The 27,050-nt window shown below is 31.4% G+C and overlaps 3 protein-coding genes and 1 long non-coding RNA gene across 9 annotated transcripts; 1 reads left to right on the top strand and 3 right to left on the bottom strand.

The window, feature by feature from the left end:
- Positions 1-3,644: 3,644 nt before the first annotated feature.
- LOC108905092 lies at positions 3,645-5,202 on the bottom strand. Its single transcript, XM_018707865.1, has 6 exons — positions 5,125-5,202; positions 4,939-5,067; positions 4,337-4,372; positions 4,044-4,152; positions 3,847-3,911; positions 3,645-3,788 (listed from the first exon to the last, which is right to left on the bottom strand). Exons 1-6 carry the CDS (start codon positions 5,200-5,202, stop codon positions 3,771-3,773), a joined length of 435 nt encoding a protein of 144 aa, XP_018563381.1. The 3' UTR covers positions 3,645-3,770.
- Positions 5,203-13,529: 8,327 nt separating this feature from the next.
- On the bottom strand, positions 13,530-18,851 carry LOC111691334 (pheromone-binding protein-related protein 6-like). Of its 5 annotated transcripts, none has more exons than XM_023453955.1 (7): positions 18,774-18,851; positions 18,590-18,718; positions 18,501-18,536; positions 17,400-17,508; positions 13,980-14,080; positions 13,673-13,737; positions 13,530-13,617 (listed from the first exon to the last, which is right to left on the bottom strand). In XM_023453955.1, the coding sequence occupies exons 1-6, from the start codon at positions 18,849-18,851 to the stop codon at positions 13,699-13,701; spliced, it is 492 nt and encodes a 163-aa protein (XP_023309723.1). In that variant the 3' UTR covers positions 13,530-13,617; positions 13,673-13,698. The 5 variants fall into 5 exon arrangements, with proteins under 5 accessions (XP_023309723.1, XP_023309724.1, XP_023309727.1 ...); XM_023453956.1 differs by having other exon boundaries at positions 13,980-14,077; XM_023453959.1 differs by lacking the exon at positions 13,980-14,080.
- On the top strand, positions 18,589-23,736 carry LOC111691335. 2 transcript variants are annotated; one of them, XR_002762926.1, is made up of 3 exons: positions 18,589-18,678; positions 22,789-22,904; positions 23,215-23,736. It is a non-coding gene; the product is annotated as an uncharacterized LOC111691335 (long non-coding RNA). The 2 variants fall into 2 exon arrangements; XR_002762925.1 differs by having other exon boundaries at positions 18,633-18,859.
- Positions 20,611-21,913, bottom strand: LOC108905090 (general odorant-binding protein 83a-like). The gene is made up of 6 exons (XM_018707864.1): positions 21,804-21,913; positions 21,623-21,751; positions 21,506-21,541; positions 20,967-21,075; positions 20,786-20,850; positions 20,611-20,728 (listed from the first exon to the last, which is right to left on the bottom strand). The coding sequence occupies exons 1-6, from the start codon at positions 21,879-21,881 to the stop codon at positions 20,711-20,713; spliced, it is 435 nt and encodes a 144-aa protein (XP_018563380.1). The 5' UTR covers positions 21,882-21,913; the 3' UTR covers positions 20,611-20,710.
- Positions 23,737-27,050: the final 3,314 nt, after the last annotated feature.

Raw genomic sequence — 27,050 nt, 5'->3', positions numbered from 1 at the left:
TTTTTTTATCAGATGTTTAGTAAGGATGACTCTTCCGAATCATGCTCCAAAAACTGGCCTGCGTTATACAGGGTGACCAAAATATCATGTCAAAATTGCCAATTGAAAAATTGAAAAATCTCGATTTTTTTAAATGCAACGCCCTGTATATTTTCATACCATGAGATGCAGAATTAAATTCTCTACAACTTTGCTATACCTGCTCCTATACCAAAATTCATTAGTTTTTCATGAAATCTCATTTCTATGAAAAAATGCGAAGTTTACAAATAGTTTATATGTAAAATAACGTAGTAGGTTCCTGTCAAATGATAATCTGGAAAATTTTCGATTCACATAAGGTTTAATAGAAAAGCGACAATAATAATTTTGAAATTAATTACTCTAAAGAAGAATTAGTAAATAGATAATAGAATAATTAGTAAAACTCATGGTAACTGTTTATTGGCAAGTTGTATTTACCAAGCTAATAATCCAAATTTACAAAGATATCCTTGTACAAAGTGTTTTGTAAAACTGAAGGATAGGTTTGAAAGAACGGCAAATGCAAATTATGAGAAGACAACAAGAACACACGCATGTGGTAATTAGGATAGTCAAATTGACATTTTGGAATGTGCAGCCCAAAATCCATCTACAAGTGTCAGAGAAATTAGTGATGAAATTAGTATTTCCAAAAGTGTGGTTAATAGAACGTTAAATAAAAACAACTTCCACCCTTATCATTCTGAGCATCACCAATTCTTAACACAGCAAGATTTTCAGAAGCGAGTACAGTTTTGTGAGTGGGCAACTATAAAGTCATCCTTTGCCAATATTGGTCGAGAGAGTCGACATAATTATCACCGTTACGCCGATCATAATCCCAGATTAATAAGACAAGACGATCATCAACACCGCTTTAAAGTCAACGTTTGGGAGGGAATATGCAGAGAATATGTCATTGGACCACATTTTCTTGAAGGAAACTTAACTGGTAATGGGTATTTGCAATTTTTACAAAACGACTTGCTCCAATTGCAGGGACATATTCCTCCGGATGACTTAAACAGTGGTTCCAACATGATGGTGCCCCTGCACATTCCACACTGGCGGTAAGTTTTCTCATTATGTAAGTTATGTAAATTCTTAGAAAAACTATTTAAGGTTAGAGAATACTTAAATGATTTGTATCCAGCTAAGTGGTTAGGTAGCCAATTCCATGGCCTCCCCGATCCCCAGATCTGTCTTGTCTTGATTTTTTTTTATGGGGCTATATAAAAGACAGGGTGTATGAAACTCCTCCGACAGATGTAGAAGATTTAGGGGCAAAGATAAGAAATGCTTTTTTGACCCTAACTCCGGAAATTTTGCGAAATGGGTCAAGCAATTTTCGTCGTAGAATTGCTCAATGTCTATAGAAAAATGTCAGACATTTTGAGCGGTTACCTGTTAATTACTAATCTAACTAGGCCTTTATTACTTTTGTTAGAAATGCACGATGTTAATTTACTGTTTTGGAGACTGCATGCGTGTGTTCTTGTTGTCTTCTCATAATTTGTAATAGTTGTTCTTTCGAACCTCTCCTTCAGTTTTACAAAACACTTTGTACGAGGATATCTTTGTAAATCTGGATTATTAGTTTGGTAAATACGACTTGCCAATAAACAGTTACCATGAGTTTTACTAATTATTCTATTACTTATTTACTAATTCTTCTTTACAGTAATTCATTTCACAATTATTACTTTTTCCATTAAACCTTATGTGAATCGAAAATTTTCCAGATTATCATTTGACAGGAGCCTATGTTGTTTTACATATAAACTATTTGTAAACTTCACATTTTTTCATAGAAATTAGATTTCATGAAAAACTAATGAATTTTGTTTTAGGAGCCGGTATAACAAAGTTGTAGAGAATTTAATTCTGCATCTCATAGTATGAAAATATACAGGGTGTTCCATTTAATAAATTGGAGATTTTTCAATTTTTCAATTGGCAATTTTGACATGATATTTTGGTCACCCTGTATAACGCAGGCCAGTTTTTGGAGCATGATTCGGAAGAGTCATCCTTACTAAACATCTGATAAAAAATGGGGTTAGTAGCTATTAGTATAACCTGCCAGTATCAGAAAATGTAAGCAACTAATATCGACTAGAAAAACCTTTCAAGCGAGATATCTCAAAAATTGTGAATATTTGAATAGAACTATTCTACACAAAGTACCCTTTATTTTTTATGTGGAATTCGAAAAAAATATAAAAAATGTGTGTTTCAATTTAAAAAACCAAAGTTGGTGTATGTCCAGGAAAAGTGGAACACCCTGTATAGTTGAATATATTTTTAATTTGTACATTCCGAGAAATGTGGCAACACAGTAAAAAGAAAAATCCATATATTTCTCATTTTAACATAGATATTGGACTTTCCCGCACTAGTGGGACACGCTGTATAATTCTGACACTAGTTTTTCAAACAACTGATTTTATTCTTTATTAGGTTGCTATCGTTATGAATGTCACCGCGCCTAAAGAAATAAATCACGTGGACTCAGGTAAGGAGATTGTATCGGTTCTGAGTTGATATGCTATAATTATAAGTCTACTGATTGGCTTATTTCTTATCTGACTTTAATCGATGTTTTATTTCTCCAAAAAACTACTCAATCAAACTGTAATAGTTTCCATACGGATTCATAACTGGAAGATTTGCATAATGCCTTAAGCTATGTCCTCCAATCGTAATTAATTCTAGTTTTAATGTATTTAAAATGAAAAAAAAAACTATTTAGATGAATAATTAAGCGTTAGGATTTACATTAACTAGCAATTATCACTTTTTTGAAACATAAAAAATATATATTTTATTATTGGTTCTTGCACTTTTACTTTTTAAGATAATAAATTGATTGAAACAAAATTCTTAAAATGCAATCAAATAATGTTCTTTGATACCAAAAATCTAAAGTAGAGTACTGGTTTCCCGCAAAATCAGTTAAGGATCTTATCTACGTATGTGGTTGTCTTTTGAATATCTAAATTTTTGCTATTAAAAAACATTGTTTGACTTATCATTGGATTGGATGTTAGGATTTTTTTTGAAGTTTTGAATTAGCTTAAGATTTTTAAAATAAAGTAAAAACAGTTATTAATTTTTTAATTAAATTTTTAGAAGAAGATTTTTATCTTTAATTTAGCAACTTACTAGCATACAATTCATTGTTCTGTATCAAATGCTTTCAAAGGTATTTTAGGAAATACGATATTTTTCTCATATTTTAACATCCTGTATCACGAAAATCAAGCATTCTCGGATATTTCTTCATATAGGTCTAACATAAGGACTTGTCACATACAGGTATGTAAGCAAGATTACTTTCATTAAATTATTTTGCCTAACCAAAAATCTTACAGTGAAAAAAGTAGAAAAAAATAACGAACAAATCAGTTAACGTTTTGAAAAAAAAAATGTATTTGTTTTTAAAACTAGCAATGACATTTTTTTAAATTGTGTTTGGTTGTTTTAATTTTGTCTGTTTATCTCTAGTGCGTTTACAATGAAAATAAAAAATACGTTTTCTATCAATTAAATTTAGCATTTATTAAACTATATACGATCTCTTGAAAATTATACCCAATACTTAACTAATAATAAACAAGTTTCACATTAAAATCTTTATTTGTAGTAACACAAAAATTGCATATATAGAAACGTTGTACTTATTACTTCTAAAAGTAGGGATCCAATTCACAGTTTTTTCTAAACATAACTACCTGTTTCCGTTCTTAGAAGAATATGAATATCTAAAAGAATAGTTTTACTTAAATATTCATCTTTTTAAATTAATAATAGGTTACTTACGTCAGGATCTAGACTGTAGAAACATTTCAATAATTCGTACAACCTATCTTCTACTTTCGCGCTACCTAAAATAAGAAATTTTCCAGAATAATATAAATAATAAAAAATGTGCAGCTTCACAATATTTTCTTGATCGCCAAACAATGATATTTGAAGACTATCATTATGAGATGATCAAGCTGTACACATATTCTTACCTCTTATTTCTGTGTCACAATATTTAGCATTCGATATAGCCTCATCTTTGATATCTGCAGGAAGAAGATAGGCTCCTAATTCATAATTGAATTCGCCTCTCGCGGACATCTGTAACGCCAAATGGTATTTTTAATGATTCGTATTTTGTGGTTGTGACTTACGAGAAAATTTTAGATAATTAATAATAACTTCTCTCAGTATATTGCAAGAGTTAAATACGAAACATAATAAGTATGTATTTTATGAAACGAAAATTATAAAAAGTTATAATACAAACAGTTACTAGACTTACCAAGTTGCTTTCCCTAAAAAGACATGCCGCGTAAGACTGGAACAAAAATTTTTTATTAAAAGTTATGGTTATTTAAATCCTGTATTTGGTACCCTTTAACATTAAACAAAAACTAAGTAAATGTTTGAATTTCTCATCATTAATACTCTCAGTTTCCTGAATTTCATCAAATCGCCATGTTATTGAACAAAAATATAATCAAAATACCAAACAAATTTTTTTATTTCTGAGTCGCTGTATCTGAAGAACCAAACCATTGCAAATCTATGTTCATATGAACTTTTTATCTTAAAATTATTCAAAGATTCACCCTTTAAAGTTTGCACAAGTACTTAATAAACATCCCGTATATTCCGAAAGGAATATTTGGTTTGTAAATTCGTAAGAAATTGTCAAGAAAGTTGGATTTACGATTTTGTTGAAATTCATAGCAATATTTTCTAGGGCACTTTTAAAAATTTCAAAAGGATCCTTTGCTCTTGGCAATTTTTAAATTTTTTCTAAAAAATGAAAACATTTTTAATGGTTTAAAAACAAGCAAGAAATTTTTTGACCAATGACAATTGAGACACAAAACATCGTTCGGGATTATTGAAACTCACCTTTATCAACGGATCATCAATAAATACTCCATTTATCACACTGTTAATCGAATAATCAAGTACACCAGTTCTAAACTTACATATTGAGTGTAAGCGTGGCGCTATTGACTGAATTCTGGGACCGAATTCCTGAAATATTAAGACGGATTAAAATTTGGAAGTCATCCTAATTTTACGATGACTTACTGACGCTCTTAGCCTGGCCTCAACGGTAGACACAGCTAATACAGAAGATACTGCCAGTAAAAATTTGAAGTTGATCATTTTAAGAACTAGACACCTGTCTTTGATTTTCGCTTTTATAGAGGAATTGAACCGCAACCCATCTTTACAGAGGCGGACCGACTTCAAACAATATCCTTAATTTTAACAATAAATTGTTAAAAGGATTAAATTGTGAATATAACAATAAAGACGTTCCTAAAATTTCGATTTTGCCAGTGGATGGTGATAGATATTTCTAAAGGAAGAATGAAGCCTGAGGTATTCACATCAGGAGATCTAGAAGGCTGTGGCAAATCGGTTCTTTACATTGTTTCATTCTATTACTACCATAGAAATCCTGATGAACGAAATATGTCAAAACGTTGTTTTCCCTTCAAAGCTGGCCAAAGCGAAGTTATAGATTCAAAATGTTAGGCAAATGATTGATTTCTAATTGAAAATTTCTCTTTTTATAAATTGATGTGGTTGAAGGACAATTGTAAAGTCTTTTTTAATCAGCGAATGAAAAATCATAATTTTTTTATGCCCTAAACATTGTCGGCTATTCCATACGAATCAAGCGACGATTATTTATAAACTTAAATTAATTAAGGTGGGATAATATTCATGACCAATAACCCTGTACTTTTCCAGTCTCGTCGCGTGAAGCGTCACTTGACGCATTTACATTCCGAGAATCTAAAAATTTTGAGCAAAAAAGTAGGAAAGTAAGAAAATTTCACGGCGATTGAGTCGCACTTAGAACAGAACAACAAGAACCGAAATCAACATCAGGGGGAGCCCGGGGTTCTGATAGCGGGCCTGCCCCCACAGAGCTTAGACCCAGAACAACAAGGGTAGGTCAAAATTCCTAGCTAAGGCTATGGAAATGCAAGTCTGTAAGTGGCAGTGAACAACTCGAAAAATATAGTACCTTAAATATCAGCACAGATTATTATTATCTATCAAACGAATCCTCGAGATTCCAAGATTTATAATTGTGCCTTTTTATTTGTATCAATGTTTTGGTGAAATCAACGAAGAAAACTGCTTGGCTTATTTCGAACCTGACACCTAATAAATATTTTGTCAAAAGGAACTACACAATAATGAGTATATTCCACATATAACTGGAATATTTGCATAATGTGATATAATGTTTGTAATCATAAAAATAATGCTTTTATAGTGTAATTTAGATTTTACATCAACGGTTATAGCTTTTTTAATGAATTTCATATTAATTTTTTCCATATTGTTTACTAACGGGTGAGCCAATTTATAAAAAGTTTACTAATTTAAGACGAAAACAATCATTTCCAATAAATCAACTAGATCGAGAGAACTTGTTTTCCTTACATAAGCATAAGTTTATTCTAATACCCATCGGTCATCAAAATGTTCCGACTTTTACTAATTAAATTCAAGCTCCGGATTTTAGGCCATCTGTACACATTTCCTGTATAAGACGGAAGCAGCTTTAAGAATGTCTTTATACTTATTGTTAGTAAAAACTACTTCATTACCAGAAATATAAAATATCATTTTTGAGGTATGTTGTTTGTATAAATGGGGGCCTTATGCCAGTTGACCTTTTACGAATACGATATTCAAAATAGGTACTCCTGTATTTATTAATGGCTGTAGATTTGCATTATTGTATTTGTCAATTAAGAGATATTCCTATTATTCTTTTTAAACATTAAATTTTAAAAGGTTCGGTAAATCCCCGAATAATTAATACATTAATTACTCGAAACGTAAATTAATTACAATAACTAACTAATAGATCCCATTTTATGAATAAAAGACCTTCGACTTCTTTTAAAAAATAAGCGTGAAATTATATACAATTTAGTTATTATCTTGTCTTGACTGCTATAGTGGACTCTGTTCCAGATTGCACATCTCTAGAGCGAAGCTGTGTTTTTTTACGCTGTATAGTATTCGTGTGTTTCTTGCTTTCTAGTTTCTAGTCTACATCTACCAGTAAATTTAAAACACAGTTAACGAAGTATAAAACAACGATATGTTATATAGTCTTCTAATTTTTTTAAGATTCCAAAATTAATTTCGAGTAAATACTCTGGCTATAATGTTCAAGTTAAATTTATATTAAATGTATTTTTAAAATAAAAATAGCCAGCTGTATATTTTAGTAATCATTGAAATATATTTTTCATATAACTCTACTTTCATCCTTTGTTTCTGCAAGGGTAGAATAGTAAATGTGCCTTGTACAAATTAAGCAGAAAAATGAAAAATACAAGCTTTATTAACATTAATATTTGATATACAAAAATAATTTGCTTTAAATTAATAACAAAAGTCATTTACAACCGTCTTTGAAAACGAAACAATTTTTTGAGAAGGAACTTTTAACAGTAACACCAGAAAAACTACCTAAATTTTCTTTGCCATCGAATAAATGTTGTTAATTTTCCCTCAAAATCAATTCAGAAAAATTGTCATCACTAGTTCTTTCGACTCCTGCTATTAAACCAGATATTTTATTCTTGGATGTTATGCTATCTTCTGCATATTCTGATGCTACAATATAACTCTTCTATTTTCCATGTCTTTTCAATGTTATCAAAATATCTGCACCTGCATCTACGAGAAGAGTTGCCGATGTACGACGTAAACAGTGACCTGTGTACATTTTAGCATTTGCGTAGCCGAGATATTTTGCAATCCTGGACGGTATGCCACCGAAGGTATTTTTGCCTACTGGTTACGCAGTACATAGACCATTCCGATATGTCAGAAAAAAACGCCGTTCTTTAATTTTTTTTTGGTCGCAAAGATATATACTGTCGATACAATTGGAGAGCGTACATTTCATTTTCTTCCACAATAGTAAAAGATTTTGTATCGTTAATTTTTACTACAACAACGATTCCTTTGTTATCTACTTCATCTATCGAGAGCTTTACCAACTTCTTAATCCTCCAAAAATACCCATTACTAGAACAACCTACAATAACAAAAACCTAATACCTTCTTTGTCCACAATGTGCTAGGGCTGAGTGATTCTGACTAAAAAAATATATAAAACATATAAATTATCAAAAATTATAAATATTTCTTCAAACTGATAAAAAGTAATACACACCAGTTCTTGGAAACATCTCATTAATATGGTTTCACAAACAGCTGTCACTGAATTTCTGCTTGTCTAAGTATCAAAACGTTTATATTCTTTATCGTAAAGTAATTTACATTTCTTAGGCAGTAATACTTCATTAGCTTTATTGGCTCTAGCTGCAACTATTGCTGGAATATTATCCATTCTGCCTTTTCAATATGTCTCCTCAGAATCAAACATCAAACTATCAAAATCAACAAATTCGCGAGTATCATAGATACCTACATCTTGAATACATCGTTTATATATTGAAAAACAGGTTTCATCCTTATTTATATTTAATTATTAAATTTAAAATAAATATAAAATCAGATGTCTAAATAAAAAAACAAAATGTTGTATGCAGCACGGGAGATACTAGGATGATTATGCCCTTAGGCGACTTGCTTTCCAATCTGTCGCCTGTGGACATAACCATCCCTGTATCTCCCTTGGTACATAAATAACTGTCAGTTTATTTCAGCCTAGTGCATGTCTGAACTTATTTATTTCTGGTGTAGTTTTGTTTTTTTTTCTTCATTTGCTGGATACTTTGCCACCTACAAAAAAATATAAAAAATCAATGAATCGTGATTATTTTATAAATATAATTGTGCCTAGCTAATTTCACACTAGAAAAAGCAGACAAATACAAAATACACATAAATATACAGTGTGTCCCACCACGAACTCTATTGATGGATATCTGAGAAACCGCTGGAAGGATTTTTTTTTTTAAATTGTAATGGTGTGATACGGACCATGGGGCCTACCAAGCTAAAATATTTTCAAGGCCATCGTACTTCCGGTTATACCGGAAGTCGATACTAACTTTCTTATTTTAAATGGAACCCTCTGTATATTATTGCATTTTTGAAATGAGCATCTATTTTTAAGTTGAAAACATATAGCACACTCCATACTTAAGATTGACCGTTTCCGCGATATTTTGATTTAAGCAAAAATAGACAGATGCAGACTGTCAACAAAATTTAGTATTCCCGGAAACATAGGTTTATTTTTTGTGACAATTGAACATTTTGTAGAGGGATTTATCGAATTTGACATGAAAATTTTCCAGTTTTTATACAGGGTGCTCAAAAATTTTTTATCGAATATGAAGTTCAGAAAATGTAGAAAATTCGAAATTTTTAAATGGAAACCCCTAATTTTTTTAACGTATTCGCATTCTGCACTAAATTAACAATTAAAAACCTGTGATAGTTGTCAGGTTGATTGTTACTTACCTGTCACGGACAATCTAAAATGTACGAAACAAATAAAAACATCATTTTAAGAAAAGGGATATGTTTATTTGTAAATAAAATGAAAACCACTGGGTTTAGGTATAGGGAAACTTTAACAAAGTTACACTTAATTTTAGTTGATCAAGAAGGCTTGATCAACTGATGACAGATTTATTTTCGAAACTTTTTGAAGTATGCGATATATTGTTACGTGTATTATGAATCTATTTGTCCGTTTTTCTCAGTGTGAGATTTTTTGTTAGCTAAAGCTATTTCCATAAAAATAACCCTTGACTGCATTAATTTTTTTAATTTTTTCACATGCAGCAAAATACCCAATAAATAAAGAAAAAAAAAATAGTGCATGCCTAATTTATTATCACTTATTTCAATTATGCGCGTTTTGATAATTATAATTAAATTGCAAAGCGTAACTTGTTTATTAATAATAACGATTTCAGTTAATGACGTAAGTATCGTAATAATTTTACGTTAAACTTTGAATGAAAAAAATGACATTGACTATTAGAAATAGAAAACATATTATGTATGAGGAGAAATTCTTTATTTTACGTTTTTTAGTAAATTCAAAACACAATTTTATTATGTAGAAAGCAAGAATTTTCTTTAGAAGAAGGCTGGGGTATACAGTGGCGTAGATATGGCAGAGCAAATGAATAAAAGATTTCGGATGCGTCGAGGAAAAAGTTGGTCAACATATAGAGGGTATTCTCTACAAAGAAGTGATAAGAAATATAGTAGTTGAGTTTATGTTTAAAAACATTTTTCGACATTTAATATATACAGAGTATTGTCTTAACCAATAAAAAAAAATTAAACACATTTTTATTTTGAAGAATTAAGTTAACAGTTCTCTGAAGCAATTAAAAATATTTTCTGAGTAGGTAAACTGCCATATTCGTATATTAATATGTAGGTATATTAAAAAATATATGAATTTAACATTTTTCTTCTTAAAATTATACAAATGCAACAAATATTAGGTTGGGTTTCTTGTTTGTAATATTATATCCCGATAATAAGATAGGTTGAGTTTTACATATCCAATTATTAGATAATATACAGAGTGATTCACAACTTATCCAAAAAATTTTGGGAATAGATACGGCATGAGAAATGGAGTCAATATCGTAAACAAAATTTTTGTAAAATCCTTATAGTTTCCGAGAAAAAAATTATTGAAGTTATAGTACATTCAACCACTACATAGCTGGACAACTGTAGTCTCTAGCGCCATTCGCAATACGCGTAGAGAGCCATGTGGCTTCAGCGACTCCGAATACTGAAATCCGATTATTCAATCTTCGTTGCGATAGTATTTACCTGTTATCTGTGGTGTTTACAATAGTTTTTTAGTAGTTAGTGTCAAAAATGGTTTGCGTGTATAGCAATTCGAAGTTGATGGATATCGTTTTAATTTATGGTGAAGCATTTGTGTTATGGTGAAGCAAGACAACATTTGTGTTAGTTCGTAGAAACTGAGTAAGACAGACCCAAATGTGTTTACACGTTGGTGGATAAAATTTTGAACAATTGTTGTTGTAACATCGGGTATGTCAAATGATTTAATTATTTAAAAACACAAATTAATTTTATTAATTAATAAAGGCAAAAGCAATTGAATTTGCAGATGTAAAATAGGCGCTATAAAATTCTATTTACATATTTCTTTCCTTGCGAAAGTTTTTGTCCGTTTTTATCACACCGCCATGCCGGTCGCATTGTGCGAGGTCGGGTTTTACAGTGGACCAGTTTCCAGTGCCGCGCAGAATCGTATTTTTAAATCATTTTCGAACTGCCCTTTTTGATTTTTTCTTTACAAAACTGTATTTATAAGGGTCCCCTGTATATCCAGAATCTTTTTTTGGGATAAGTTCTGTATCACCCTGTATTAAATATTGGTATAGGCGTAAGATTTCTTCTCTGCAGGATTACCTATGTTCTGAAATCTGTATTAATATGGTTCATGTTCATATCACCTGACCTTATTTTTTAAAGAGCGCGGAACAAAGTGACGTGTTTTGTATTTGTCAGCTTTTTTCAGTGTAAATTTTTTTTAATTTAAATCTTTTTCACAGGTGACAAACTAAAAAAAATAAACAAAGTTGGAATAAACATAAAGGATTTTTTTTAAGTAACAGATACATTTTATTTTTTGAGTAAAGGTATGGGAAATAGGTCCAAACATTTTTATGGTTTGGGACCCTATAGCCACGCCAGGAAGGTTGGGTCATTGCTTGACCACAAGCCCCTAAAATCAAAATATAGGGTGTAACAAAAATAAGGTTACAAAGTGCTTCATTTAAAGGCATATTTCTTGCTAATAAAGGATTGCTCCTAATTTGGTTTGCCAGTGTAGAAAATAACTTTCAATTTTTTTATGCATTTACAAATTTAAATGCCTTTTTGTTGAAAACGGTTGGCTTTGGAGATATTAGCAAGGTATACCTTTTTTAAGCAGAAAAGTTGGGGGAAAAGATTTTTCCGGCACGAAGTAAAATACACGGTGGCACAAAAAGTTTTGGCAGTTTAAGTGCGTCCTAATGGTCGCTTGTGGCGCCCTCTAGAAGATACAACGAAATCGTCAATAAATTCGAATTTCTCGTCCCAAAACACCCCCGGATACGAAATTTCACGAAATTAGCTCGAAGTAGTCGAAAGATAATATTAAAAGAAATGTTATTTATTTTTTCAACTTTTTATATGAAGTACCCCTACTAATTTTAAGTGTTCTATCTGCTGGCGAAGTTTGTAACCCTGATTTTGTTACACCCTGTATCTAATTACCTATACAAGCATTTACCATCGTCAATATACTGTAAACCTCTCATAGTGCTAATTGTGCAATATTCACCATTTCAGGATATCCTTACCATAGAAGTGGAAGTTGCTATGGACAATGGGAGGTAAGTGAGGTAACTTACCTCCCTAGGGAAAAAGCGATTTCGAGTTATAAATGCAAATTTATGAACAAATAAATACAAATATTTGATGAACATTACATTTTATTAATTATTATGAATGAATATTTATAGTAATTATACAGCTAACATTAATAAAATTTGGATAATTATTCCCCTCGCGTTTATTAATTGTCACATTTTTCTCAAAATGATTTGACCGCTCCATTTCAGTCACCGGAGGCTCAATATTATCTGACTGATCCATTAAAACAGTCATTGTAAAGAATCCTGTTAGCTATTTCATTTCTGTTATTTAAACTGCTGATTTCCACCCACCATGTCTCTTGATTGCTAATACATCAACTCCTGTATTAGCCAGTAACGTTGTCGATGTTCTTCGGAATAAATGGCCTGTATATATTTCAGGATGTTCTAGTTTAAAAAACTGTGCAATCTTATCTCGGGTAATAAAAATTCCCAGGCAGCAAAATTGCAATTTTTATGTAGCTTTGTTTATAAACACCTTAGAAATGACAAAATCCGAACAACTAAAGCAACTTTGCAAGATTTCGAATAATGTCAAAATGAATTGTTTAAGAAATGCCAAAAAATAAAACCTAATCTTTTTTCATGAACCATAAAGTACTGTGGGCCCCAGATAAAATGTTATACACCACGCAGCAGTTAAGTATAATTTACCAGTCTCGGACTCTATTGCCAGCCCTCGCTCCGCTCGGGCGCAAAATCGTCCTCGACTGGTAAATATTACTTACCTTTCTTTATGGTGTCAATAAGTATTTTAGTTAAGTCTTAATAAAAGGGATACATTTTTTTGGAAAAAAGGTTTTTTGTGAAAATATTAAAAAAAATTGCATTCCACTTGATATCACATACTTCTAATCAGGTTCGTACAAATAAAAGCAATCTTCAAAATTGATAAAGAAATGGTAAAAAATGTACATTTAGTGCATTTAGTGAAGTTCCGATTAATTGTTGAATACATTTTTATTTATTTAAACTTTCAGTGTTAAAAATATAACACACCCAACAATATGCAACAAAAATGAGGGTAAAATAAAACAAAATTTAGTTCTCATATCTTTTAATATTAGTAATTGTACTGTAGCTACTTAATATGTCTGTCTGTCGGACCAGTTGTTCAGAAGAATATGAATATCTAAAATGAATTCGATTTAACGTTAACAGGTGAGAATTAATAATAAGTCACTTACATCAGGATTTTGTTCGTAAGCACATTTTACGAAAACAAATGCTTTATCGTCGAAACTCTGGAAACCTAAAATTAGAGGTTGCCATACAACACACTGAAATTGTTGGTAAAAAGGTAAATTTTTTCAGCTCATCTCATTTCAAAATCTTCAACGTGAGGTAGAAAAGCTTGATTAATTAAGGAATATTGACATAACTGCGTGCATAGAATACCATAAAATACAATGTATATCACTTTTTAACTTCTTTATGCTAAATTCTAAAAAATAATTAGCGTTCTAATAAATTTAAAATGTTCCACAATAATACCTGTTTACATTTTTTCCGTAGAACAAGTCTGCCCCTCCATATATTAATGAAATGGAAGCAGCGGCGACTGCCGGGATGGGCGAGCTCTGGGGCGCCGCCTGCTTTGGAAATTTTCATAGTACACAAATTTACTCAATAATAGTTAACTTTACATCATATTGGACAAAAAGTCACCTCTTAATTGGTTTTACAACCCAGAACATAGTCGAAAGTCACTCACTTCTGTTGCAATAAAATTTTAGTTGTACTCATATTAAGAGAGTGAAAATTATTAAGAAAAATTTAGAGAATTTGAGTGATTTTTTTTAGAGTGTACGTGCTCACAAGATTTTATTAAAAAAATTAACAGCAGAAAAGTTCAATTATGTAATTCATATCATAGAATTCTCATGAACAGCGTGTAACTAAATAAGTGTAAAACATTTAAGAGGGTGATTCCTCATCGAAAAAAAGATAGGATCTTTAATAAAAAGAAACTTCATTGGAGCATCCCTTGTTAAGATACAGCCCCTTAAAGGGGGTACATAAAATTTGTTTAACAATTTTTTTCACAAGCACTAAACAAGTTACAATATTGAAATTAACCTGACATTTTCTACTACCAAAAAGACACTTAGCCAGTAATTTATTTGGTTTACCCCATGGTAGTAAGGGGTGGAAAACGCAACCCCTAAAATTTATTTCCAACGTAATTTTTTGTCTTATTATTTTTTTACCATTTAAAAAATTATTTCCGATAGCCTGTTTCATTCTAAAAAAAAATGTCTCTTGAATTTTTTGCCCAAATTAAACCAGTTCGCAGTAAAAAATTATTTTACGAACAACTACAGAGATACATCGTCATAAATGCGGACTGGATTTACTGTTATTTTGTAGTTACTACCTGCATTAAATGATTAAAGGGGAATAATCAAAACTAATTTAATAATAACAAAACATACAACATGTAGAAATCATAGTAAATGTTCAATATGTCTACCTTCAGACATTACGCATGCGTCTAGACGTCGGCGCATTGAGCCACGTATTCGCTCAAATATTCCTGGAGTCTCTCTAATTACCCTGCACGCATCGATAATGCGGTTTCTTAAGTCCTCTACATCGCGAACAGGAGTACGATAAACCAAATGCTGCAAATGGCCCCAAGTAGACAAATCCAGAGGATTGAGATCCGGGGATCGAGCGGGCCAATTCTGTGGTCCTCCTCGACCTATCCACTGATTTGCATATGTTTCAGTTAAATGCTGACGTGCTACTTGACTAAAATGGGCGGGAGCCCCATCATGCATAAAAACCATATCCCTTCTGACGCCCAAAGGAACTTCCTCCAGCAGTACGGGGGGATGCACTTTTCTTAAAAATTGAACGTATGCCTCACCATTTAATCGAGGAGGTAGAAAATGAGGCCCAATTAAATAATCCCCAATAACTCCGACCCACACCTTAAGAGAAAACTGTTCTTGATGGTTAGTTTCGACAATAGCGTGATGGTTTTCATCAGCCCATATGTGGTAATTATGAAAATTAATAATCTTGTCCCGAGAAAAACTACATTCGTCTGTGAATTCGATCGTCTTCAGAAAGTCACGATTTCTTCTAATCATTTCCAGCATCCAATTGCAAAATTCAAGACGGTTCGGAAAGTCTCGCGGTAACAGTGCCTGTACTCGTTGCAGATGGTAAGGGTATAAGAGATGTTCCTTTAAAATTCGAAATACCGTCATATGATCAACATTTAGCTGGAAAGCAATCTTTCTAGTACTGGTAGTAGGTTGTTCTTCTATCAAATTAAGTACTGCTGCCTCAAGCTGTGGTGTTCTTACTTCTCGATGGCGACCACAATCCTGCGTTCTTTTGTTGAATGAACCATATTCACGTAATCGTTGATGAAGTCAGACAAATATTCTATGTGAAGGATGCTGCCGTTGAGGATACATTTCAGCATATCTTGTAGAAGCTTCTAACCCATTCCCCTGCGACAGACCGTAAACGTAATGCATATCAGCCATTTCCTCATTTGTGTATGCCATTTTAATAACAAGTGAATTATTAAAGTAACAAATTAAGAACAGAACAATACACAATTAGTATTACTTCAATTTCAAAAATTTACAAACTGACAGCTTGATTCCAATTTAATTGTCAGTATCGCTAATGGCGGCCTACTAGATAAATTAGTTTCGTATTTTCGTTTTATGGCGATATGTATCTTGTTCGTAAAATAATTTTTTGCTGCGAACTGGTTTAATTTGGGCAAAAAATTCAAGAGACATTTTTTTTTAGAATGAAACAGGCTATCGGAAATAAATTTTTAAATGGTAAAAAAATAATAAGACAAAAAATTACGTTGGAAATAAATTTTAGGGGTTGCGTTTTCCACCCCTTACAACCATGGGGTAAACCAAATAAATTACTGGCTAAGTGTCTTTTTGGTAGTAGAAAATGTCTCAGGTTAATTTCAATATTGTAACTTGTTTAGTGCTTGTGAAAAAAATTGTTAAACAAATTTTATGTACCCCCTTTAAGGGGCTGTATTTTAACAAGGGATGCTCCATGAAGTTTCTTTATTTGATAGATCCTATCTTTTTTTCGATGAGGAATCACCCCCTTAAATGTTTTACACTTATTTAGTTACACCCTGTATAAACCAATTTCCTTCCATGTCTGCTTCTTTTTTAAATTTTTCTAAATTTTGACTTTGTTTGAATGACTTTCGTATCGCACTTTGTTGTCGAGAAAAAAAATAGAAATCATAATTCATATTTTATTAAAAATAAAACATGAATTCGTTTATTATTCTTTTTCTCGTAAACGGTTCATTTTATCGACAATAAACAAGAGTACCTTTTTTTAGTCTAAGGTTGAAGCTACCCAGTCTTTATCATACAGGGTGTTAAAAATTTAGGCATTAAGATGTAAAGCTTAGCCCGCCCCTGGTAAACCAAAAATGTTATAAATATGTTTCAAGTAAACTGTTTTATTTAAGAGATCCTTACTAGTGTCCGTCACATAAAATTTTTATTAAACTATATTAAGTACTTTAAAAGTTATCCAAGAAAAACCGATTTTCAGCGGCGTAGGGAGGGCCTGTACGAAAAAAAATTTATAGAAACTTGTCATCTTATTTTTTCATGTTCTATCTGCACCCAAGAGATTTCCCACATTTTCCCGGACACCTTGTATACATATAAATATAATTAACACCTAACACATTGAAATTGTAAACAATGTAATTTTACAAAGAAATATCGTGTATTCTTGTTGCTCTAACGTCACTCTTGTCAAAGACCAAACGTACTGCTTACTAGATATTGTTGGTGTAATTCAATGCAGTTGGGACATGTAGCCCACAGAGTAGTTGTTTCCCGCAATGTCATCAGAAGAATCTTCTCTATGAAATTAGACATTGGTATTTTTTACCTGCTTTTTTGGGTTCACAAATCTTTATATTCTCCAAAACATCATTCAAGAGTTTAGGTGGGATCAGCGCGGCTGCTACATCGTTGTTAAAGGCTAAATTCTCATCGACCTATAAAGATAAGAACAGAGTTGCTTCATTAGTTGAAATTTTATATAATATCCTTATTTTCCACTGTTAATTATGGATTTGTTTGTTTATTGGTTATTAACTTATTTTAATTAAAATGATTTGATTCAATTTTTTAACGTTATTTGTTTAGTTTATTCTCTCACGTTGGCCTAGTTTATGTGAACTGTATTAGGGTCACTTTACATATTCCAACGAACTAAACAACTGCACGCAACCATGCTTTCACCATAAAAGTAGATAGGAACGCAGCTAAAACAGACACTATTAAAAAGGGTACAAAACTCTGAAAGAAATACTGCATCTTTTTACTCTTTTTCTTATTCAACCACTTCATTAGCAGAATCATCATCTTAAATTAACCCAAAACCAAATTATTCCGCGAATGAAACGTACGAAATGAAAACTATTATGTAATGTACTGTTCTGCATGAAACGTGTCTTTGGCGGAGATTGTCGTTCGGTTTGTTTCGACTAATAGTTTCGCAGGTGCTTGATCACTGTTTGCACGACTGGAATATGCAAGCTGACTTTACACCTGATATGTCAACAGGATGATAGACGGGCAAAAATTTACGACAAATAGGTTTAAAAAATCAGTTTTCACTACGGAATTCGAAAAAATAGACCCTTGATGTTTCTAAAGGTCAAAAGTGGCTTGTAATCGCAAATTCTAAATTATCTCTCAAACGGCTTGCTTGCGGACCCATATTTACTAAGACTTTTTTGCTTCTAGTATCGTGTACTTAACAGCTTTCAATTTGGCTATTAATTATGATACACCCTGTATATACCACGAATCAAACAAGAAGCTATGTAATATTCTCTTGTAAAAGGTAGATGTTTGGTTGATTCTTAATGTTGTCAGTTACAATTTGCAATTTATGTAAAATAGTTCACATTCAAATTCAACATATTCAACTAAGCTTGCATTTTTGTTAATTATAATTAAATTAAAATTTCAGGCTACTCACCACTCCACTCTCCTCAAGCAGACACCTCATATATGCCTGAAAAAGGAATTTTTGAACGTCCGCTACATTAAGAAAACTGTATTTTGTACCTTTATTTTGGGTTCATCTGTAAATTCTCCATTAATGACTTTTTGAATTGCCTCCTCGCTTGTGCCGGACCTAGGGATACACACTGAATGTAAGGTTTCCACTAATTGTTTAATTTTAGGCCCCAGGTCCCGAAATTTTTAATAAAGTTAAATTTCGAATCCTATTTTTTGTAAATCTTCCTACCGCTATCGCCACAGTGGCTTGAACTTCCGAAACAGCCAACAGGGAGCACACTAGTATGAAAAACAACGAGCTGTCCATTTTAACAAGTATGTATTCGTCTTTATGGAGAGCTTTTTTATATTGAAACTTTGATCGCGATTGCAGAGGCGAACTTATCTTTATTTTAAGTATTTGTTTCGTAAGTGTATATTAAATTTTCATAAATTTCTGGGCTACATTGTTTTTGTTTGTAAATTTATTGGTTTTGTAAACTTATAGGCCCGTTTTAAAAAGGATGAACGAGAAAAAACCAGCTATATCCTAATGTTGGAAACAAAATGAATATTTGGCGATGTTTCAAAATTTTTAAAATAATCCGCATCTGTATAGTATTTATATATAAATACACTTGAATTTATTGCAACCTGGAACACTTTTAATGATCATTTATTTTAATTCTGTGAAACTGAATCGATCTTAATTATGAATATTAATTACTTCATAAAGGGTAGTTTTTTTAAATAATGAGTAAGCGTTAATGATTTGAATATAGTGAAAACGTAAACAACTTTGCATTAAACTTTGAACAAAAAAAACGTAACAGAAAATATAAAGTATATAAATTATACCAAATGAAAGTATTCATGTTTAAATTGTAATTTTAAAAAGAAATAATAAAGAGAATGTTAGTGTCCTATTCAAATTATTTGTTTATGAAATTCTAATTGATATTTCTGTCTATGTAACTACTCTACATTTGGAAAATGAATATCTAAAATGGTTTTAAATTTTGCACTTTGAAATGAAATTTCTCCATAATAAAATACTACTTATGTAGGACTTTGGTCGTAAACATATTTTTAAAAAGCAATTTAATACTCGATACTGTACCAATCACATTTTCTACACTTAGAATTCGAGGTTTTGGGGACTGTTACATAATATTATAAACGAAATAGGATGAAGAGTAATCAATAACACAGCCACACAAAAAAAAAGTTGGCTGTATTTTTCATGCGACATATGTTATCTGTAGTATTTTTGCCTCCTGATCACGAATCCGGTGTCAGAATTGAGCTATCACATCACAGGAATTTCCTAACCTCAAAAAACAGCTAAAAAATTGCAAAAATTCATGAAAAAATGCTAGGAAAAATACAAAATTTTTTTTTTCTATATTCAAATGTTCATTTATACAGGGTGTCCGGATATACCGTTCGAATAATTCTAGGGGTGATTCTACATGTTAAACTATGAAGAAAAGTTCATATGAACATAGGTCCGCAAATGCGTCATAAGGTTGCTATGGCGATTCAAAGATTGCACCGGGATATAGGTTTTATTTTATATCTCTGGAACCGTTTCAGATAGCCATCTGAATTTTGGCATTGATGATCCGGCAATTGATCACTTGCGAACATGTGTACCTACAAACTCTGCACTGTAAACTGGCGACAAGTGAATTTTAAAAAGAGTGAATGGAAACAGAACTTTAACTTAGCTCTTGTCGTATTTTAAAATAATAAAATGTCTTGCTTATTTCCAAATTTCTGATAATAATATAATGTACTGTTATTTCAATCCTGACACATAATTAAGTGTTTATTATTAATTTTAATCAACAATAATTTCGAAAATTAAGTTTCCTTTTCCCAGTTAATATGAGGAATATGACAAACTATTTTGTATTAAACTTTTGAGTAACAAAAAAATAAAATATGCAATTTCAAAGAGAAGTTGCTTTGTACAATGCGAAAAATTTCCTATTTCAATTGTTTCAGTACTTCGTGAATCAAATTTTAGTAGACATGTTTAACTATTTCTATCAGTGTAATTCATTAGCAGATGAAATAAAAAATAAGACATCATCAATATTTATTAAATAAAGACAAATTATAATATCAACTCAAGTTATGGTTAGTTATATATTTCTGCTTCTCGGTAGAACTGCGCCACATTTAGAAGAAAATAAATATCTAGAAAAGATTCAAATTTGCACTTTAATTGGTTAAAATTAACAAAACGTTACTTACATCGGGATTTTGGTCATAACAACATTTCAGTAAAGCAAATATTCTGTCTTCCTCTCTTGCAATACCTACAATTGAAAGTTTTAGTGGATCGATCATGTTTTAAAAAAATTCAGTGTTAAATTAATGACAATTGTTATTAGTATATTATAAAATAGAAACAAACGAAGTTGTCCAACTTTACCTTTAGTTCTTGTAGCACAATTTTTAAAAATATTCACAGCCTCGTCTAAGATTTTAGGTGGAAGTAGCTCGATCAACACTTCCGTGTTAAAGTTGCCTTTCTCGTCGATCTGTAAACGTAAAATAACGTTAAATCTGCTTATTCTCAATTATTTACATTGACATTTGTTAGAATCTACTGTGGAAGTTTAACAAACAATAAATGTGCAGATAATGGACCTAAGCGAACGTTAAATGTAATCTTTTGTACTATAAACATTTTTTCTTGAAATGTTTCACTGCAATTGCAAAATTTAATTTCCAATATTACAAACTTAACAAACTAACTTCTATTGTTTTTCTAGAAACGAATTTTTTAAATTCACAAAGAACCATGCAATTTTATGAGAAATGTTTTCCCTTAAAGTGAAAACTAGCAAAGTTCTCGCGATTCTCGATTCTGATCTAAAACCCTTTTACAAGCGAAAATGAGGGAGACAACGTAAACTCAATTTTTTTTTTATTAGAGTCAAGTAGGAATTTAAAAATCTAGTTACTTACTACTCCAGTCTCTATGAAAAGGCACTTCATGTAAGCCTGAAAAAGAAATTGTATTGTACCTTTCTGCACCAGCAAATTTAATTTTTATGACTTTTTACAAAAACTTTTTTAGTTCACCTTTATTTTTGGTTCATCTGTAAATTCGCCCTGTATTACTTTGGCAATAGAGCTCTCGTCTGTACCAGACATCAATACACATACCGAATGTAAGGTTTCTACTAATTTTAGAATGTTGGGACCAAATTCCTGAAATTGTAAATGAGATTAATTCCGAGGTATTACATATGCGTTTACTTACTGATTGGTCGAGGGTAGCTTGAACCCTAAACGCCCCTAGCACAGAGGCAACTACTATTAGCAATAGCAAATTGTTCATTATGACGAATACCCTTCTGTTTTCACATCTCGCATTTTTATACAGAGAATGTAGTTGTAGTTACAGAGACGGATTAAATTTTTTACATTTTAATATTCGTATACAGGGTGAGTCAGTTTTTTGTGGTAGGATTTTAACAGTTGATAAAGATTCATTTTTTAATAAGAAAAGTTCATATAAACGTAGGTCTTAGAACGCTTCGTTTGTGAGATATAGGGTGTTGAAAACAAACTTTTTTAAAGTATTTTTCTTAATATCTCTAAAAGACCAACATATATTGAACTGAAATTTGGTATTAATAACACATTAGTTATGGTGAATAAAATAAAGATATCTGTTATCCATTTCACCCACCAGTGACGTGGCTAAAGTGGGTTACTGCCCCCTTTAAAAAAATAATTCGTACGCCCGTGAATTTTTCTGGAAAATAACATCATTTCTAAATTGTTTAATCAATTCTGAACAAAACAGATATCTTTCAATTTTTTATAAAATTAACGGTATTTGGTTAAATTCATTTGGAATGAAACTGTTTCAACGATATTGGTACCTAATACATTTGTGAATTAATAAGAAAAATATGATGTGCACTGAAAATCAACAAAAACGATTGAATGAATAATAACAGTTGATAAAGAATCATTTTTTAATAAGAAAAGTTCCTATAAACAGGTGTTAAAACGCTTCGTTTGTGAGATATATAATAGGGATATAAAACCAACAGATATTAAACTGAAATTTGGCATGAAAAAACAAACGCAGAACTTAAAAAAAGAACTAATTGACACACACGTTACACAATGTTTGCATTCTTATGTCAACGTTACGACATTTAATCGTTTTTGTTGATTTTCAGAGTACATCATATTTTTCTTATTACAAATTTATTACATTTATTATCTTGCAGTTCAATAACCAGAGCATACATTTCTGGCCAATGTGTTTGTACGATCCGAATTCAAGCGTATTCGTCACCTTTCTACACCTTGCTTATTTAGAGGGAAAACAATCTTAAAGTCTATGGTAAGGATTTCACACACATAATAGCAAAAGCATTTTCTTCCGAATTCCTTGATCAAATTGCAACTTTAATCACATACTTGCATTGCATAGTATTCCTTTACTTGTGACATAACTATATTTCGTAAAAATTTACAGTAATAAACATTTTTTCAATTCAGAACATTGTTAAAAAATTGTTAGGAGTGCAGCACTCGCGATATAGCGTCCAATGCGCTCAGGATTTCCTGTACTTGTAGCGAAGGTCATAAAGGATATCTATATTTCTATCAAACCAGTGCGTGCCTTTCCGAGCATGTATCCTATGTTATAGGCGAATATTAGGGCGTGGTACAAGCCCCTAGGGCGAACACCCAACCACAATGGAGAATGACCAATTACCGTGGCGTCCTCTTCCCGACGCATCTATTGTGGATGAGAGAGATGTCCCGAGAATTTCCGTTTATTTTTTTGCAAGCGAGCAGGGAGCGAGGGACCCAGCACCGAGAATTTCAGTATAAACAGAAGTGCGGAAGAAATAAACAGCTACAGAATATTTAGGGACACAATAAATGATTATAAGCACTGATGTTTTATTGGGATGCTGCCTTGTTAAATGTTTATTACTAATCATAAATCAACTGTTTCAACCCTGTCAACCAATATCCTCATTTGTTTTAATCATATGCCGTTTATTTTTAATCATATGTCTTTATATTACGATATGTTTTCCTAGTGCTAGAAATAACAAATTTTAATAAATTTAAATCACGCACTGTATTATACTTTGAACGAATGCAAATGTTAACTTATGTCCATGAATATTCCCAATATTCCCAATAGAGACATTCCTGGATTCAAAATAAACAGATTTAACTAAATAGTATCAGAACTGACAAAAAAAATATTTTTTTCTAGTCACTACGCCTAGTAAGATTTTATTAAAATTTGGTACATTGATACCTCCATGTACATGTCAATTTATGAGAGTAGAAGTAATTGAATTCGTAAAACTATGAAAAATACCCCCTTTGAATTAATTTGCTCGTAATTTTGTCGAGAGTGACGCTATATTTTATTTTTGTCTTGTAAAATTTTTGTATTTGTAATAGTTTTGGATTAATTATTTTTTTTATTAAATCATTTCTAAACCGTTTTTTTATCAAACCTGAAATAATCACGTCATTTCAAAAGTAATTTATTCGGCAACAGAAACAAAATAACTTAGAGCTGTCATAATTGGGGCCGCGCACCAAAGGCATCAACATAAAATAAAGTTAACAATGATTATAAGATTTATGTCATTGTATCATTGTGAAACACGTAAATTGTTTTACGCATCGTTGCCACCCGTTCCACAATCTGGATAGGATCCGTTAGAATGTCCAAAACAAAGAAATCTAAATAAAAAATTTAGAAAAATTTGGAACGAATACACTGAAGATGAATTTTTCGAGACAAAACGTCTGAATCTGGTTCTGGCTGAGGCAGTACAGTATTGGGGGTCATGAAGACTTGCCAAAAATGTAATAGAATTTCTAGGGTCGTATTTAAAAAAATGAAGTTGATGATGGTCCTGGAAAGACGAAACGTTTCACACAAAAATTGATTATGCCATTCGATAGAGGGCAAAAAGTGGCCATGAAAAAGTGTTCTCCTTTTTTCAATATCATCTCAAACAAGGCTAAAATTAAACAAAAAAACTAATCATGTTAGCCTTGATTTTTTAGAGGCACAATGTTGGTCCCCTGATTATGCAACTTTGCCCCCATTTAAGCTACTTCGTAGCTTCGAATAATTTCAAATATTTCGAATTTTCACCACCAAGAACGGCGGTGATAGCATTTTTAACATTAAGGCGATGTTTCGCATTATATTAGCTATGTCCTGTCCAAATTTTGTTGTTACAACCCTCTTGATTTCGACAATGCAATACCTATGTATGTGTTCAGCCACGAAAATTGAATAATTTCAAATATTTCGAATTTTCACCACCAAGAACGACGGTGACAGCATTTTTAACATTAAGGCGATATTTCGCATTGTATTAGCTATGTCCTGTCCAAATTTAGTTCGTACAACTCTCTTGTTTTCGACAATATACCTATGTAGATCGCATATCACGTATGGTTCTAGCCTTGTTTCAGCGAAACTTATTCGCGGCGGTGATAAAATACTTTAATCTGAAGAGACGACCCTTCGACATCCACTGATATAATATTTGCATAATTAAATAATCTACTTCCAAACTGGTTCGACATGGTAATTTTCACTCGGGATTGTATTTATTGCAGTAGGAATGAAATGTTTTATTATATACTATCAAATGGTAGGTTACCTGCAATCAGTATGAAGATTAAATCAAACATAAATTGAGTCCTCTAGTTTTCACCAGTTTTTTTTTTATACGTGTGTAGTGCACTGTTTAATACTTATTACTTTGTTTACTAATATTTATTTTAAACGTTTTTATACATTTACAAGTATGTATATACTAAATTACACTGTTGTTTATATTTTTTTAGTAAAAGTAAGTTAGTTATTTAATTTTCCCTATATAGTCCAGTCATTGAAGGCGAAAATAATGTAAACACTCCCAATTTTTTCGGATAGCATGGATTTTCCTGAAAATTTGCATACAAGCTCATCTGACCCCCCACTTCATAAGTTATATTGTCTAGATGTGTGCTTTTTTCTATTTGGGGGTGAAAACTAGCCTTGTACGAAAAAAATGCGAAAATCGCAGATTTACGTATTTTTAAGATTCAATTCATGTTCAAATATGTTGGATAAACTTTATTTCATGTTTTTTAATATAATTTATGAAATTTAATTAGTTTTCCACTCTTAAAAATCCTTAAAAACCAACCTTTCATGGCCAAAAAAATTGAAAAAAAAGTTTTAAACAGTTTAAAATATTCTTTTGGTGCATTCACAATGTATTGCATTTCTTTTGTTATTCATTAGAAAGCTTACGACTCATTACAAAGTACCCTTAAAAACCATCCCTTGTAATAAAATAAAATATTATTGAAAGCTTGAGATGTTTTAATGGTATGCAGATGTTGAATTATAAACTTTTTATTGGTTTTCAAATGATCTATGATACATTGCAACTTTTCAGCCACCCAAAAAACCCTACCCTATAGGATGACCTACCCCTCATAAAAACCCTACCCTATACAGAAAAATTTCCTAAAAATTATATGTATGATGATATAATAATTTTTTTTTAATTTTATTGAATTTATTCTTAATATTTTTTTATTAAATTTATATCAAATAAAAAAAATTCTATATACATTATAAATGGATAAGTGTGTGTATGTATATTATTAAAATACTTACTGAAATCAGTTCACAAGTGCTCCAAAATACACAAAGATGATGATAATTTACCTGTACCGAAAATTTTACCGAAAAAATGCGATGANTTTGATACAAGCTTTTGAAAATCGTTTTGTAGACTTCAAAAAAGTTAAACCGCTATTGGACATTTTCAGCAATCCTTTCAACATTTCACCCGAAAATGCGCCGGAATTAATGCAGCTGGAATTAATAGACATGCAAAATGATGATAATTTAAGAAACAAATTTAATGAAGGTAATTTACTCAACTTCTACCGTTGCGTTGATAAAAACGCTTATAAAGAGTTGCGAATAAATGCATTGAAATGCGCAAGCTTATTTGGATCGACGTATATTTGTGAACAAACGTTTTCAGTGATGAAACTTAACAAAACGAAAAACCGAAACCGTCTGGCAAATGAAAATTTGGAAGCAATTATACGTGTGGCTACAAGTAATGTGGAGCCAAATATAAGAAAACTTGTTAGTTCAATGCAATGTCATGCATCAAAATAATAAAACATGAAATATTACATTGTAATGATTACAAAATTATTACAACAAACATTTTTGAAGGTTATTTTATTTTTATCATTGTATTTCATACTATTTAAAAATAAAAAATTTTGTGTTAATAAATATTGTTTGTACTGGCCCGTCCTTGGCTTATATTTTTCCCGAGTGGCCCCTGTTCCCTATAAGTCTGTGCATCCCTGATTTAAGGGAAGTGATCAAAATGCCGCACTGCAGGGGGTTTATCTTTTTCTTGGAATAGTAAATTCAATAGGCCCAGAATATTGAAAACATGGGAGCATCATTGAA

Source organism: Anoplophora glabripennis, unplaced genomic scaffold (genome assembly GCF_000390285.2).
Source record: "Anoplophora glabripennis isolate ALB-LARVAE unplaced genomic scaffold, Agla_2.0 scaffold129, whole genome shotgun sequence".
In the NCBI taxonomy this organism is placed as follows: Eukaryota; Metazoa; Arthropoda; class Insecta; order Coleoptera; family Cerambycidae; genus Anoplophora; species Anoplophora glabripennis.
Note: the sequence above shows the minus strand (reverse complement) of the source record. Positions and strands in the feature narration are given on the sequence as shown.

Bases quoted from the DNA above. Each gene is read 5' to 3' on its own strand.
- LOC108905092 (XM_018707865.1), bottom strand. From the start codon at position 5,202: ATGATCAACTTCAAATTTTTACTGGCAGTATCTTCTGTATTAGCTGTG. The intron at 5,068-5,124 runs GTAAGTCATCGT...TTAATATTTCAG, and splicing joins AGGCCAGGCTAAGAGCGTCA to GAATTCGGTCCCAGAATTCA. The intron at 4,153-4,336 runs GTAAGTCTAGTA...TTGGCGTTACAG, and splicing joins TTTTTAGGGAAAGCAACTTG to ATGTCCGCGAGAGGCGAATT.
- LOC111691334 (XM_023453955.1), bottom strand. From the start codon at position 18,851: ATGGACAGCTCGTTGTTTTTCATACTAGTGTGCTCCCTGTTGGCTGTT. The intron at 18,537-18,589 runs GTACAAAATACA...TTCCTTTTTCAG, and splicing joins CAGATGAACCCAAAATAAAG to GCATATATGAGGTGTCTGCT. The intron at 17,509-18,500 runs GTGAGTAGCCTG...TTATCTTTATAG, and splicing joins TGCTTGAGGAGAGTGGAGTG to GTCGATGAGAATTTAGCCTT.
- LOC108905090 (XM_018707864.1), bottom strand. From the start codon at position 21,881: ATGAACAATTTGCTATTGCTAATAGTAGTTGCCTCTGTGCTAGGGGCG. The intron at 21,542-21,622 runs GTGAACTAAAAA...TTTCTTTTTCAG, and splicing joins CAGATGAACCAAAAATAAAG to GCTTACATGAAGTGCCTTTT. The intron at 21,076-21,505 runs GTAAGTAACTAG...TTACGTTTACAG, and splicing joins TTTTCATAGAGACTGGAGTA to ATCGACGAGAAAGGCAACTT.